Here is a 14,615-nt window from a genome sequence, read left to right as displayed (position 1 = left end):
ATTGAAAGGCCTCTTTGCACTTGACCCATTAATGTGCAATCCTTTATAACTTTTGTATGAAATCCAACTGTCAACCAGGACCTTAGAGAACATATAATATGAGGATGAACTAGCCTCTGAGATCCTAATGGAACAAAGATACAGATTGTTGGCTTTGTATTATTTATGAGAATGAAATGAAGGGCTGTTAGAGGAAGTACGTGTTAGTCTCTTCCACAAGAGCTGTACAAACAGACAGACATGGCTGCTACAAACAATTCCTCCCCTGACCCTATAGCTTGTTCCACTTACTGGGCTCAGTTCTGAACAGGTATTCTGTTTATTATAGTAAACAGAACGGTTAATTATAGTAGTGCAATCACAATTTTGAATTACAGTGTTGCCAGTTATGTTTCAAAGCAAAATCCCTCACCTGCATTTGGGCCATGGACGAGGGTTTAAGAAAAGTAATGATATGTGGTCACAGCCCATTCATTGCCAGCCACAAAACACAAACATGGTTGTTTTGAGAAAAGCTTTGTTTGGATGGTACGCTAGTAGACCCCTGGGTGATGTGACGTCAAGCAGCCATAGACCATCAGCCACAAAAGGACTCCCAAAGTAGTTTCTTGCCTCTTTAAAATGTCATCAGACACACACACACACACACACACACACACACACACACACACACACACACACACACACACACACACACACACACACACACACACACACACACATACACACACACACAAACGCACAATAACAGCCTGCATACCGCGAGGTCTGGAGTGAATGTCACGCCTGATTCAACCTGAGGAGAGAAGACAGAGCTTCAGAACAATGACAGACTGAGCTGCTTGATATCCACTGCCACGTGTCAATTTGGCCCACAGGCACAGGTGTGCCAATGTGTGTCTGAGTTAGGATGAGCGAGAAAGAACAGTCACTGTCTCACTCGGGGGTTTCAGGAAATATTACCCCGCCACATGGAGTCCAGTCGGTTTTCTGGGATAGTTTTTTTTAGCTGTGAATTCCGTCTTGCTTTTGTTTCTCCTCTCATTTTAAGGCACTGTACTATAAATCAAAAATAGTTTTTAAGAGAGGGCGATGGCAGGTGTTGTCTCCTTGCTTTCCTGTCCATCCGGTAAACCAGTGAATCCTCATCCAAACGCAAACAGAATCCCATATATGAAGATGGGTCAAGTGTATCATACACATGGCCATCAATGCTGCTTAAAACTGAAGTGACGGCTATGATTTAAAGTGGAACATTCAGTACTGCCTCGGCTGGTTCACTATAGCCTGCCCAGGAAAGTACATTAAAGACGAGCTGTCTCTGTCCTTTGTTATACATACGGGATTCAATTAGCATTATTGGTTAAACCTGCACAATGTCACTTACTCACTGCAGCCATAACCTTTGTTACAAAATACAATATTCATCATTTTTTCATTGCAGCTACACTTTTGCTTAAAAAAGTTTAAAAATATGAGCGTAAAAAATAGGATTATGGCCAAACTCAAGCTCCCATGGCTCCATCCTCCCAGGGATATTGCTCTTTCAAATCAATTTGGTCTGTGGTGAACCGTGGCACTTGCTGGCCCAGAGCGGTGCATTAGGGGTGGAGTGGGTTGGGACATGAACCACAAAGTGCCAACTTCCTTAGGAAATGAAATTGTTTGAGGCAGTGGACGGTCAGATGAATTGGTGGTTGGTGGATGTTTAGTTATATTATTATTATTATTATTATTATTATTATTATTATTATTAGGTGTACATCCTGCATTTAACTAAATATGACATGGTGTAGTTAGAGGCGATGACCGATAGCTGGTTATTCTGAAGAGCTTCTAACCTTCCTGCTCACAACAAGCGCTTAGCTGAATACGTTTCAGCATGAGATCTACCACCTACCGAGAATAGCAAAAAAGAAACGTCCTTATAGCAGGGATGGGGGTCTATTTTGTGAAACGTGCAATTGTTTTGCTGATTGCTTCTGGAGTCATTTGAAATGGAGAACGAGTCCTCTCTTTATATATATATATATATATATATATATATGCAATGTCTTGGGCACACTATACGTGTATTTACACACATATGGTAGGCCTTAGAGATTGCATGTACCCTCCCTAACCTCTAAAGGTGATGATAAGAGAGCAACGTTTGAGAAGGAATATTGATGCAGAGAAATGAAAGAAGTGAGGAGGAGGAGGAGTGGGCCAGTCGGTACTAAGTTGAGCAGATTGGTCGTGGCCCAGGGCACAGGCATCCCCATGTGTAAGCATATGAGCTGTTGCTTAAATGGAAATAAGTGAATGAAAAATGACCCGACAGATGCTAAGGTAGATTTGGATCTCTTTGATCACCTATCCTAGTGCCCCTTCCCCCCCCCCCATTCAATCTAATCTGGCCAACTGAGGTTCTCTCGGTGTCGGCTGTCTAAAATGTTATCTGAATGTGTTAATATATATATATATATATATATATATATATATATATATATATATATATATATATATTAGTGCTGTCAGTTTAACACTTTATTAACGACGTTAACGCAAACCAATTTTAACGACGTTTATTTTTTTATCGCGCGATCGACGCTCTTTTGGCTTGGCAAAAGTTGTAGTTTTTTCACCTGCTTTTTCACCTAGCAGCAACTACCAGTCACGTTAGAAAAACTACAACACCATACCGGATCTAGCTACACCGGAAACAAAACAACAAGCACGCCGCTCAATCTTGTTTGGGCAAGCAAGGATACGGAGCGGATGAAAAACTCCTTAAAAGTGTGTGTGCGTGTGTGTGTGTACGTGTGTGTGTGTTTTTGTGTCACTCTGTTCAAGCCTGCACGAGAGTTCAATTCTGTTACGTCTTTCTGACCAATCGCAGTTCAAGGCCCACCTGGGCTGTACCACTCCGGGAGGGGCCGCTTAGTTCGTCCCCTCTAGACAAAATCGACTTGATTGCGACGTTGACAGTTTGTGAGTGTTGCTTCCGTTATGTGAGTGAGAGGTTGCGGGCGCACAGCTCAGGCTGCCGGACGGCGCTGTAAGGAACTTTTATAAATGCAATATTGTTATCCCGCAGTAATCAGCCCGACAGCCCCAAACCGTTAGCGGCCCACCGGGAATTCTCCCGGCTCTCTCGATTACTACTCTGCCACCGTGTGTGTGTGTGTGTGTGTGTGTGTGGGTGTGGGTGTGTGTGTGTGTGTGTGTGTAGGCGTTATTCGATAGCCTTGTAATGTGTATAGGCCTACGTACGGTAGGAATATTCATACTGGTTTAAATAATAAATGTTATAGTATTTCCCATCTTTGCTGAGCAAGAGTTTTGTTCGAAAGTTCAGTGATTGATACAAATAAAATCCTGGGCTATTGAAGTTTTAAGGTAGGCCTACCATTCACCTACCTGATGTCAAGTGGACCGGGTTGAATTCACTGCGGTTCTTTGTTCTTATTGTTCTTCTCAACACTCTCTGATCTTACTAAAAGGCTAGCAGCATGAAATCAAGGGATATTTAGAATAGAAAAATATGTGCCATTAATCGCGAGTTAAGTATGTCATTAATCGCGATTTTAAATATTTGAATCGCTTGACAGCACTAATATATAGATATATATATGTTATTCTGCCATTGACTCGTTTGGTGTTTGGTGGATTGGATGATTGTTTGATGATGAAGTTTGAAGAAACAAGACATATTGGCAATTTAACAATTTATTCATTTCACAAACAATAGCCTCAGTAGCGTGTGGAAGAACCATACACAGCCACAACAGCCTGGCACCTCTTCCTATGGCTGGTCACCAGCCTGGTCACACACTGCTGTGGGATGGCATCCCATTCTTCAACCAGCATTTGTCGCAAGTCAGCCAACGTGTGTTGGTCACTCTGGCACGAACAGCACCCCCAAGATGATCCCAAGTGTTGAATGGGGTTGAGGTCAGGACTGCTAGCAGGCCATTCCATCCTCTCCACTCCCACATTCTGGAGGTAGTCTCTGATAAACCCCGCCCTGTGGGGCCGAGCGTTGTCATCTTGGAGGATAGAGTTCGGTCCCAGACTGTGGAGATATGGGATTGCCACTGGTTGTAGAATCTCATCTCTATATCACTCTGCATTGAGATTGTCTCCAATGATGACAAGCCTCGTTTTTCCAGTGAGGGAGAACCCGCCCCACACCATCACACTGCCTCCACCAAAAGATGTTATTCTTTCGATGCAGCATTCAGCATAGCGTTCTCTGCGTCTTCTCCACACTTTGACTCTACGATCCAACTGCCGTAGGCAGAATCTGAGCTCATCACTGAACATAACGTTCCTCCACGGCCATACCGTCCTGCATTCCTTGACTGCAAATCTGTAGAAGACAGGCTACGGCACCTAAGTGCTGACAGGGTGATGAAATGGTCTTCTTGGGGTGTCGTCTTCTTTGGACGCCCACTTCGCGTCCTGTCTTTGACAACCCCCGTTGTATGGAACTTGGCCTTCAGTTTGGAGAGGGTACTAGGGCTCACTCCAAATAATGCCGCAACTTGGTTTTGCGGATCACCAGCTTGAAGTTGCCCTATCGCAAGGGCCCTATCCAGATCAGTCAAACGCGGCATGCCGATTCTTGGAGCAGACACTTACTGGCTGTAGCTGTACTTACAGTAGTAGGGCCCATGCTCACAGGTACTGCTAATCAGGTGCCAATCAGGCATCTGATTGGCAGCACCTGGGGTACCAGAAGCTCAACAACAAGTGTCAATAGCAACAGCAAAATATCCTGTTTGGCAATGGCAGAAAAGATTTGGCAAATTTTTCATGGGCGCAACCAACATACTCAGCGCTGCTGCTCATCCCACAAATGCATGTTCCTTACAAATGGGGCTCCATTTGAAAGGGAACTAAACAGGTTTTCCAACGGTATAAGATTTATTGCCAAAAAGCATTGTTACCACAGAGAAATAATCTACCAAACACAAATTTCCTTACTTTTTGTGCTAAGTTTGTATATATATATATATATATATATAAAGCGCTTTAATGCCCCCCCTATTCAAGCGCCTGGGGCTAATCTAATGGAGCAAGGTTTTTTAAATGACAGCTGGGGTGTTGCCCCGGCTCACGAAATACAACACCAGAGGGGAAAGAGAGAGAAGTGAACAAATGTAATAAGAAGAGGTGTGGAGATGGGCAGTGCTGAGGTAGATCAGACGGAGGCCCCACTAGTTTGCTACTGAATTGATCTATGGTGTCATTTCCTTTGCCAAGAGCATCTAGTCCCCCGAATTGCCACAATCAGCATCCTCTCCTTCTTATTGCTTTTCTTCTTTTAAGTTGATCTAGTCGCCAGTAAACTTTAATCCGGCAACACTAAGAATTCCAGGTGTGTCCACTACATTTTGCCATTGCTTTCACCTTTTTTTCTTTTAAAGAAACAGCCATTATGAAACCTATCTCGTTTCGAAATTACTCTTTCAGTGGTAGTTTCTTCATATAGAGCGGAGCTCATTATAAAAATGAAAAACAGATCCCTCAATATCTTACGTTGCCAGGCAACAAACCATTCTGTCAAGCAAACAATATCATGGCTAGTTTCTAACAAGCAACACAATAGTGCTCGTAAAATAACCTGAAGAAAGGAAATTGTATATCTTTGGTTCTAGTTGTAAAACACAGGTGATATATGAATGTTAGTGTGGGATAGTAGTGTACCCAGTTAAGTATTGTTTGTGTTGTCAATTTCCCCTCACGTAAATGTTACTTAGGAGATACCAATACCAAACGCTAACTTAGTATAGTAGTGAACATGGAGAGATGAGCTTAATCCACAGCACCTTGTCTGGAGGTTTCTACGTAGTTTGCAGAAATGTTTTTGTATAGACCTTTACTATTTGACGACAACAATTCTCTTTATTTTTATGGGAATTTCCAATGTTCCGACCTCAGCCTTAATTTTATCTTGGACATGAAATAGACTACGAGCAGAATCGGGCACACAGTATGTTCTTATAAAAACCAGCTGAAGCCGTCACCTCCTGATGACACAGCCCAGTCGCAACAGATGTGGCAGAGTGATTTGCGATGACCACCGCCAGAGCCTGTGCAGCATGGCTGCATGTGCCACGGTGCCGTTTCACATTGGCTATTGAAAAAAAACACAAAGAAAACGGACGCATCACACGAAAGGACCTACACGCAGCCTGTGCTCAGGTCCTTTCTTGTCTCATGTTATTCGGCCATAGGAAAACAGTGGTCAATCAGAGGTTATGTTTAAAAGTAAAAAACTGTTCTTTGTGTTCTGTCTCTCAGCGTTCTCAGCCTGCTTCCTCTCTGAATGTTGACCAAATTCTAGACATGGTTTCTCTGCTCTCACAAGATCAGCAACCACCAAACCGTTAGTTCTCGCAGCTGTGGTGGTATTAAATGGGTGTAACACTACATCATAGTCGTGTATTAACACAAGCATTACGAGGTTCAGCAGACCAGCTGGGCCACACTATTCATCATTGAGCATCGTGCAGAGATGATTTATTTCAGCAGCCACAACAAGAGCAGAGGTGCTGTGTGTGTGCAAACATGCAAATCGCACACGCAAACATAAACACACCCCTATGCATATGCAATCACACACGCATGCATGAACGTAAAAAGGCTCTTGTGTTTACCTTCAATCACATGCCACTTCACCATTGTTTTGACATGAAATACTGCCCTATGATCACACGTTTGATGAAAATATAAACGTACACCAATGCACACCCTAACCTGCACATTCTTACATATGCTTTATCCAGTTAGATTTAGAAGGCTGTTACTGGTGCAATATTTGCTTTTAATGGATTTGAGCCTTATATCTTTGTGAACAAAGGCTCCTGCTAAATTTGCTTTTGTCCATCATGTAAGGTACATGTTGTGTTTACCATCACACTATTTGGTACCTTCACTGATTCTCTATGGAAGTAATACTCTGTTCTAATTATGCACATGTGTATCTGCCCCCCCCCCCACTCATGGGTGCCTGTGTACATGCCCATGCATTGTCATATGTTTTTTTTGGTCTGTGTACATGTGAACATACCCATGTATGCATGTATTTGTTGGTGTGTGTGTGTGTGCGCGCGTGTGTGTGTGCATGCGTTTGTGTGTGTGCAGGTGTGCATGCTCATCCACCCGTGTGTGTGTGTACTCTTTTCGGTCCAGCTGGAAAACTGAACGCCTTGGAGCAGGCGGCAGGCCTGGCGGTTGCCGTGACGACGACGGCCGCCACGGCGGCCGAGGAAACAGACATCGACGCGGAGGAGGAGGACGTCCCGGTGGCGGCGGCCGACAGCACCGTGGACGAGTTCAGCAGCAGTAACCGCGGAGTCACGGATCTGGACGCCACAGCTAAGACAAGCGAGCACAGCCCCACAGACACCAAGGTAAGCCCTCCTCGATGTAAACGCTCGCGTGCGTGCGTGCGTGTGTGTGTGTGTGAAATCATGATTAATCGCAATTTAGGAATAAACAGCGTTTCCCTCTCTTTTTTGTACTCTGTACATTTGTAAACTGAACGGGCTTCAGACGTGCTGGGGCGTTTAGCCTCCTTGGTCACATTAAATAGTGTAGCCGTTTGCATGACAAGCTGCCCTGGCTCTGCCTCAGCCAAGCAGATGATTTGTGGCTAGATGAGAGAGGGGAGACACAACAATAGGTCATTTCAGGACTTTGTTAAGCCAATTTAGATGATTGTGTGATTTTATTGCCACCTAATCTGAATGGATCCTCGGTGAACAGTTTTTGTTTTTCTTCAAAACTCAGGCGCGAAGGATAACCTGCTGTTAGCATTAACTTCTATTTTCATCTCCATTGTTTTAAGAAACTTGAATTAGAAAGTCTTGATTAAAGTGGAGCAGGAAATGGAATGGAATCTTAAATGAAACCCAATGCATCACCACCATCCCCTTCATTAGGATCACATAGTGAGCTGTTACCTTCAGGCTGATGAGGCTGTAAGGGTTCATGTTGGTTTCTGATGATGGATTATGAAATGTATATTGTGGCAATGTGCCTACAAATACAACAACAAAGCTTTGCAATTCCGAACAGGAATGTGTGTGTGTGTGTGTGTGTGTGTGTGTTTGTTCTGTCTCTAAGCGCTCCAATGGCACCAGCAGACAACTACAGACAGCAAAGTATCCAAGGGTGTGTATCTGTTGTTCGTGTGCGTGCATCTTTGTGTATGTATGTCATGAACCCGGTATCTAAAAATAGTGTGAGAGATTTGATACCGCTCTGCAGTCCGTTGGAACAGCTCCCAGACCAATTACAGTGGGCCCACCCTATTCCCACACTCTGATCCCTGGGTCAGTGTTTCTCCTGAACCTCAGACTGCCTTGTGGTGCCCCTGTGTTACTCACACACATGACACACATGACAAACATGACACACACACACACTTGGTTTGTGTGTTTTCTGACATCTGTGCATACATGCAGACCCCATGGCCACAGCAATAGTGAAATAATAACATTACTATCACTTATGCATTGTTCCCCTATAATCCAGAGAGGTACAATTAGGTTGTAAATACATCTTTTGGTAAATTATTGAATTCCTCTCAATTTTATTTGTCTAGCCCTTAATCATTTCAACCGTCTCACATGCCACATGTTATGGTATCATTCAACACTTGCCCCCCATAGAGCTTATGGAAAAAGTCCCATAATAATCAATGGATAAACCTGCAGGAGGAAAGTAGAGTTGGGGATCCTTCCACTATAGAGACATAATGGTAGCATAACAAGCAAAACAGTCTTAGTCCATTCAAATTCTTAGAACATTTCAATTTGTGTCCATGCGGTGCTGGCTGGTGGGAAAGCAGGTACCCAAGCATCCAGTCATGATCACAGCAACACACTCAAACAGAGACAGCATTATGCTAAAATGGGGGCGGACACGTAGCATGTAGGAAACCTCGGATCTCGAAGGTCTATCAGCAGCAGAGGTGGGCTAGCGCAGGTCGACTTAGCTATAATGAGTCGCTGAGGGACACCGCTATGAGCCCACCGAGAGTGTAAAGAGATCGATTTTAAGTTTGGATTTGAATTCATCTTCAGTCAGCTACCCTGATTACAACTGGCAGACTATTCCACATATAGTGTAGCCTGAAGTACAGAGGGGCTGGGAAGGACATTGGGGAGTAATAAGGTCCTTCAGGTTGGAAGATGCTTCTCCATGTAGGATTTACTAAGTAAGATCGTCCCCTTGAAATCTGAGCCGGCGTTAATTGGAAGGCAGTGGAGAGAGGAGAAATAGTGCAATCACATTTTCTATTTCCAGAAAATGTGGAGTCTGGACGAGGTGTTATGACAAGCTGGAGGCTTTTCGTAGTGGTGTTGGGTGAACAGAGAATAATGCATTACCGTAATCCAAACCAGACAATATGAATGTGTTGATCATCCACACATTCATATTGTCTGGATTAGATAACAGAAATGAATTATGCTTATTGAGCATCTCTTCATCCACCGTGGATAACACTGCTCTGATTTTAGTAATGTTATTAAGATGAGAGAAAGTTATTGGAATATGTTTTGTGATCAACAGAAATCTATGCAGATATTAAGGAACTGAGATTCATATGAAGCAGTCCTTGGGGCCCTTATTCAATTGTTAGTTATTCAGCCTTTCAATATGGCCCTTGTTAAGAAGTCAGCACCATTTGAAATCATTGAAACAGCCAGCTCCCTTCTTTGACCTCTTTAGTCAGGTCACTGCACTAACCCCCGAGAGGTGGGCTTGTGTCTGTGTGTGCATGTGTGTATGTGCTAGCGCATGGCTGTTGGTTTGAGGTGAACTAGCATCATGTTTGTTTGAAGTCTGTATGTATCCTAAACTTTAAAACCAGCGTCGGTGACTTCGGCGACTGAGGATGTTACGGACAATGACACCCATATGGAGCTATAATTAATTATATTTGATTAAAAGTAACTTATGACAGAGCGTAACCAAAGGGAGAAAATGTTAATTGACTTTGTATTACTTAGAATGATATCACGTTGTATTGACAGGTCTTTCTGAATCAGCGTACTGCAGTGGTTTAATAACTGTGTGTGCGTGCGTGTTTATTTGTCAAAAAGAGTCTTCTATTTGCGGATAACACTAAAGATACAGGGAAAGTGTGAATGGAAAGCATAAGTGTTGCACGTTCATTCTCCTTGTCAACTCTTGTTAGACTGACCACATGCACACACACGCAGACACAAAAATGGTCCTGCATTCCAATAGAGGAAACATTCAATTAAGCCAGTGTGGAAGTTGTTTGTGTGGAAATGTGTCTAACTATTTACTGAGTGAATCTATGTAGGTGTCTCTGTAGGTCAAAGCTGGGGCAGCCCATCATTATTTGTAGGTTTTCAGAGGATAAGGCGGGGAGGGATTGCAATACTGACGAGTTAATCTTGCCATGTGTGTACAACTTGTTTGGGTAAGTTGATGGTCGCAGATGCATTCAGACAACTACAGACAAACAACAACATTAAAGATACATGTCCCAGAACCAACCTGTTGATTTAGTCATTTAGTGAAGACATTTGTTCTCTGAAAACAATTCAAATGAAAGGCACCACAAGTCCTCTTCCTTTAAAAAATGTGTGTGTGCGTGCCTGCCTGTGTGCGTGTGTGTGTGTGTGTGTGTGTGAGAGAGAGATCTTGCTGAGTGCCGGAGTACAGTGAGCAGTGCAAGAAGCCGTTGGCCTCCTGCCCGTTCCGGCCCTCTGATGTCTGTACTGTCTGACTGTGTGTAAACAGTCTGGAGGGCTACAAATCTCATGGGTGCTTTACAAACATGACCTTACCACACATGCACACACTCACACTCACTCACACTCACTCACACACACACACACACACACACACACATACACACACACACACACACATACACACACACACACACACACACACACACACACACACACACGTTGATTTACCAGAGATCCAGCTTCAACACTCACAAGCATTTATCGTAGTTTCCTGTATGCCTCCACACACGCAAGCACGCACGCACGCACGCACGCACGCACACATACACTTTGCTCTCTCACTTTGCCCTGTCACTTTGCTCTGTTTGTATATAATAATTGTTTTGGGTGTAGTTGGGTTGGAGGTGTGGTACGGTTGGCCATCTGATAAAGGGAAAAGCTCTGGGGGATACATTTAAAAGCCCTGAAAGTTGCCAACTTCCATGTCGGACCACCACTTTGATGTCTCCATTTAATCCGGGGTCTAAAGCTGTGACAGCAGATCCCCCACTCTTGTGAAGCGACCTTGAGTATCCTGAAAGGCGCTATATAAAATCAATTTTATTATTATTATTATTATAGGGGTGGTCGCATGGCGGACCCTCTGAAAACAGATGGATAATAAACTGCATTTTTCTCAAATATTCTCTCTCGCTCACACACACACACATAATTACCCATACACACACACATCCCTAGAAGCGGGACCATAAACAAACCTACTAATTGTTTTAACAGTAGTACAATAATCTTACCGCTTAATCTCATACAAAACCCTTTCTGTCGCTCCATCACTCCCCCTGTCTTTCTCTTGCTCTTCCGCTTCCTCGATCTCTTTCACTCTCTATCACACTCTCTCTGTCTTTCTCTTTCCCTATGTCTCTGTCTCTTTCTATCAATTTGTCTTTCTCTTTCTCTATCACACACTAACACAAACACACACACCAAAACACTCACAGGCACAAATCACAGAGACACCAAATCACACAGACACTTGAACAAATATTTTGATGGAAAACTTTATAACATTTGTAATGCATAGTGACCTAGTCCCAAAAGTGAGTTAATTTCACTGTTGATTAGCAATTTGCTTCTGCATTTCAGTTATGCTCAACCTGATAAGAATGAGAAGAATTAAACCCGTTTGTTTAGAAGGAAGAGGCACACACACACACACACACACACACACACACACACACACACACACACACACACACACACACACACACACACACACACACACACACACACACACACACACACACACACACACACCAAGCCATGCTCATTGTGTGTGTCTGTGACTTGGGACAAGCAGGGCGTGGTGTGCAATCAAAAAGACGTGGTGGATCAAAACAACAGCCAATCTATTGACTGAAAGAGCGAACCAAATTGACGGCCAAATGAGGGACACGTAATGGCTACTTGAGCACCAGCAGAGTGAGCACAGACAGCACCTTTATAGTCAGCTGAGGCGTTTATGACGGTGGATCGGGGGTGTGGCAGGCACCATGATGGAGCTGTTAATCTGCCACACCGGGTGACGAGAAGAATACTGATGCTGGGATCAGTGAGGGAAACCCGTCCTTTCCACTGGACCTTTTGTACGGCTTATTTTCTCGTGTGTGCGTGTGTGCGTGTGTGTGTGTGTGTGTGTGTTTGTCATTTTAGGGGATCTGTGCATCAAATTGTGTGCGTGGGTGTTTGTGCGAGATGTAGGCGTGTACGTGTGTGATTCTGTGGTAATGTGATTCTGATGGTATGTTCAGATCAAAATGAAAGATGGAGAGAGCGGAAAATGTAATCACATCTCCTTTACCCTGCCTCGTTTATCTTTCTCTGCTCGTCTTGTCAATCCTCTCCTTCTCACCCCAACCTCCAGGTCGACCTGGTTTCAATATGGTTTTGGTTTTGCTCTCTGTCTCTCTCTCATATAAATATTTAATATATACTATATATTAAAGACTGTGTGTCCATATAGTGGAGTTAGGATTATATAACCATGTCATAAAGATGGGGCAGTTCTGCATCCATCTGAGATGAATCTCTCTCTCTCTCTCTCTCTCTCTCTCTCTCTCTCTCTCTCTCTCTCTCTCTCTCTCTCTCTCTCTCTCTCTCTCTCATATCAAAAATAAATCCTGGCATCGATGTCCGTTTTTCTAACTTTCTATTTGTTCTCTAGACCTGTTCTATTCCTATTCCTATTCAATCTCAGTAGAGTAGAGTTGGCTGGATTGATGGAATATTTACCCTCCATCCACTGACGTCTGTCCACACATCATGTATGCATTAGCATTATTCTTATTTGAATATTTTGCTTTAGCTTTGTGTACATTAACATTCTGACATGTGTATCTGATTTTTTTCCCTACGCAGTCATGCGTAACCTATCTAGTGCTAATCCGTCCCAAATCAGACATGTGTGCGTTACACTGTTTGTTTACATCTAATCACCCTCAAGCACTGTCAACATCAAGCTGCAAATCAGTGTCATGACAAAAGCCGCCTCCCTTCATCTCCAGTCTCTCTGTTCAAAGGGAAAAACATCCAGATCAACTTGTGCCCAATTGCGGCCAGCATCTCCCCCACTTTGAATATTCCAAACCACTTCCTCCTCTCAACTTCCAAACAGCGGGCATATTGGGAAATAACATAACTGAGTGTTAAATATTGCTGTGGTGGTTTGTGTTGTTGTTTTGTTTCTGATTCAGTCAGCAAAAGTCGCAAGGGGATTTCATAGAAACGGATATTCAATTTCGAGCCTTTGAGCTAGTTAGAAAAATCTTAACTAACTTCCATTCCAGGACTTTATTTTACTTTGGTTTCATTTACTTATGTGTGCGTGTGCAACAGTACACAACGATAATATTAGCCAGATATTTGCTATTTCATTGTTCTCTTTTCTTTGGTTTACTTTTGATTTCAATTACTCTACATCTTATGGCTAAATATATGCAAACATATTTATATGAGATGGTCATTGTTATTAGTTTACAAATTGTTAGATGGATGCTAATGAATACTTAGCTGCTACTAATGAGTTGCAGCTGTATACTGGCAGCCTAGCCGGCATCCTCACTTGCAAACATAGGAAATCTAGACTATTTTTATTTCTCCAATTGAATAAAATACAAAAACTGCTTTTGTCAAAAGCATCCATTGCTGAGTCTTGAGAAAGGAGGACTAAGGAAGAGTGGCTTCTATGCTTTTTATGTTTGGCGTGCAGGGCCCTTGTCCACTTAGTCTTGAAGCATCCCTTTCTTACTCTTATTCATGAACATTATCGTAAAAGAAAGGGAATTGATCGGTCCTCATTTTCTCCCTTGCCTTCCTTTCACAGTCTCCTCCTCCTCTCTCTCTGTCTCAATGACAAACATTACCTTTTTGGTCAGTCCATTCTCGTATGCCTCGCCCTGACTAGCTGGCTGGCGGTGACTCTTGCCTGGCTACTCACTGTCTGGTGACACCGTCTGGAGCTAATGGTCGGCTGGCTCTCTGTTAAGCCCTTCTCATTCACACAAGCTTCAACCAAGACAGGCTGTGACTCCTTTACTGCCCTCACCTGTGTGTGTGTGTGTGTGTGTGTGTGTGTGTGTGTGTGTGTGTGTGTGTGTGTGTGTGTTTGTGTGTGTGTAAACTTTTTATTTTTTGCTCCTATTCCAAAGAAAAGACCACCATCAGATAGTTTGTGTGTGCGTGCAGACTTGTATATACCACAGAAAGCACCTTATTTTAGATTCTGCTATTTTTCGCAGAAGGTAATGAAGCAGGTGTCAAACCCATTCATTGAATGTTCATTAGGTTTTTATAGCATGAAAGTAGGAGCTTAATGTCCATATATCATTGTAT

At 43.2% G+C, this 14,615-nt stretch overlaps 1 protein-coding gene across 2 annotated transcripts in view; it reads left to right on the top strand.

Moving 5' to 3' along the window:
* Window positions 1-14,615, top strand: part of nos1apa (nitric oxide synthase 1 (neuronal) adaptor protein a) — a 100,172-nt gene that overhangs the window by 57,451 nt on the left and 28,106 nt on the right. For both annotated transcript variants that reach the window (XM_079739241.1, XM_079739240.1), the window contains exon 7: window positions 7,183-7,403. In XM_079739241.1, the coding sequence (XP_079595367.1) occupies window positions 7,183-7,403 (221 nt within the window). The remainder of the gene's footprint in view (window positions 1-7,182; window positions 7,404-14,615) is intronic.

This window comes from Pollachius pollachius (genome assembly GCF_949987615.1).
Source record: "Pollachius pollachius genome assembly, chromosome: 7".
Taxonomy (NCBI): domain Eukaryota; kingdom Metazoa; phylum Chordata; class Actinopteri; order Gadiformes; family Gadidae; genus Pollachius; species Pollachius pollachius.
This window is presented reverse-complemented; position numbering and strand designations above follow the sequence as displayed.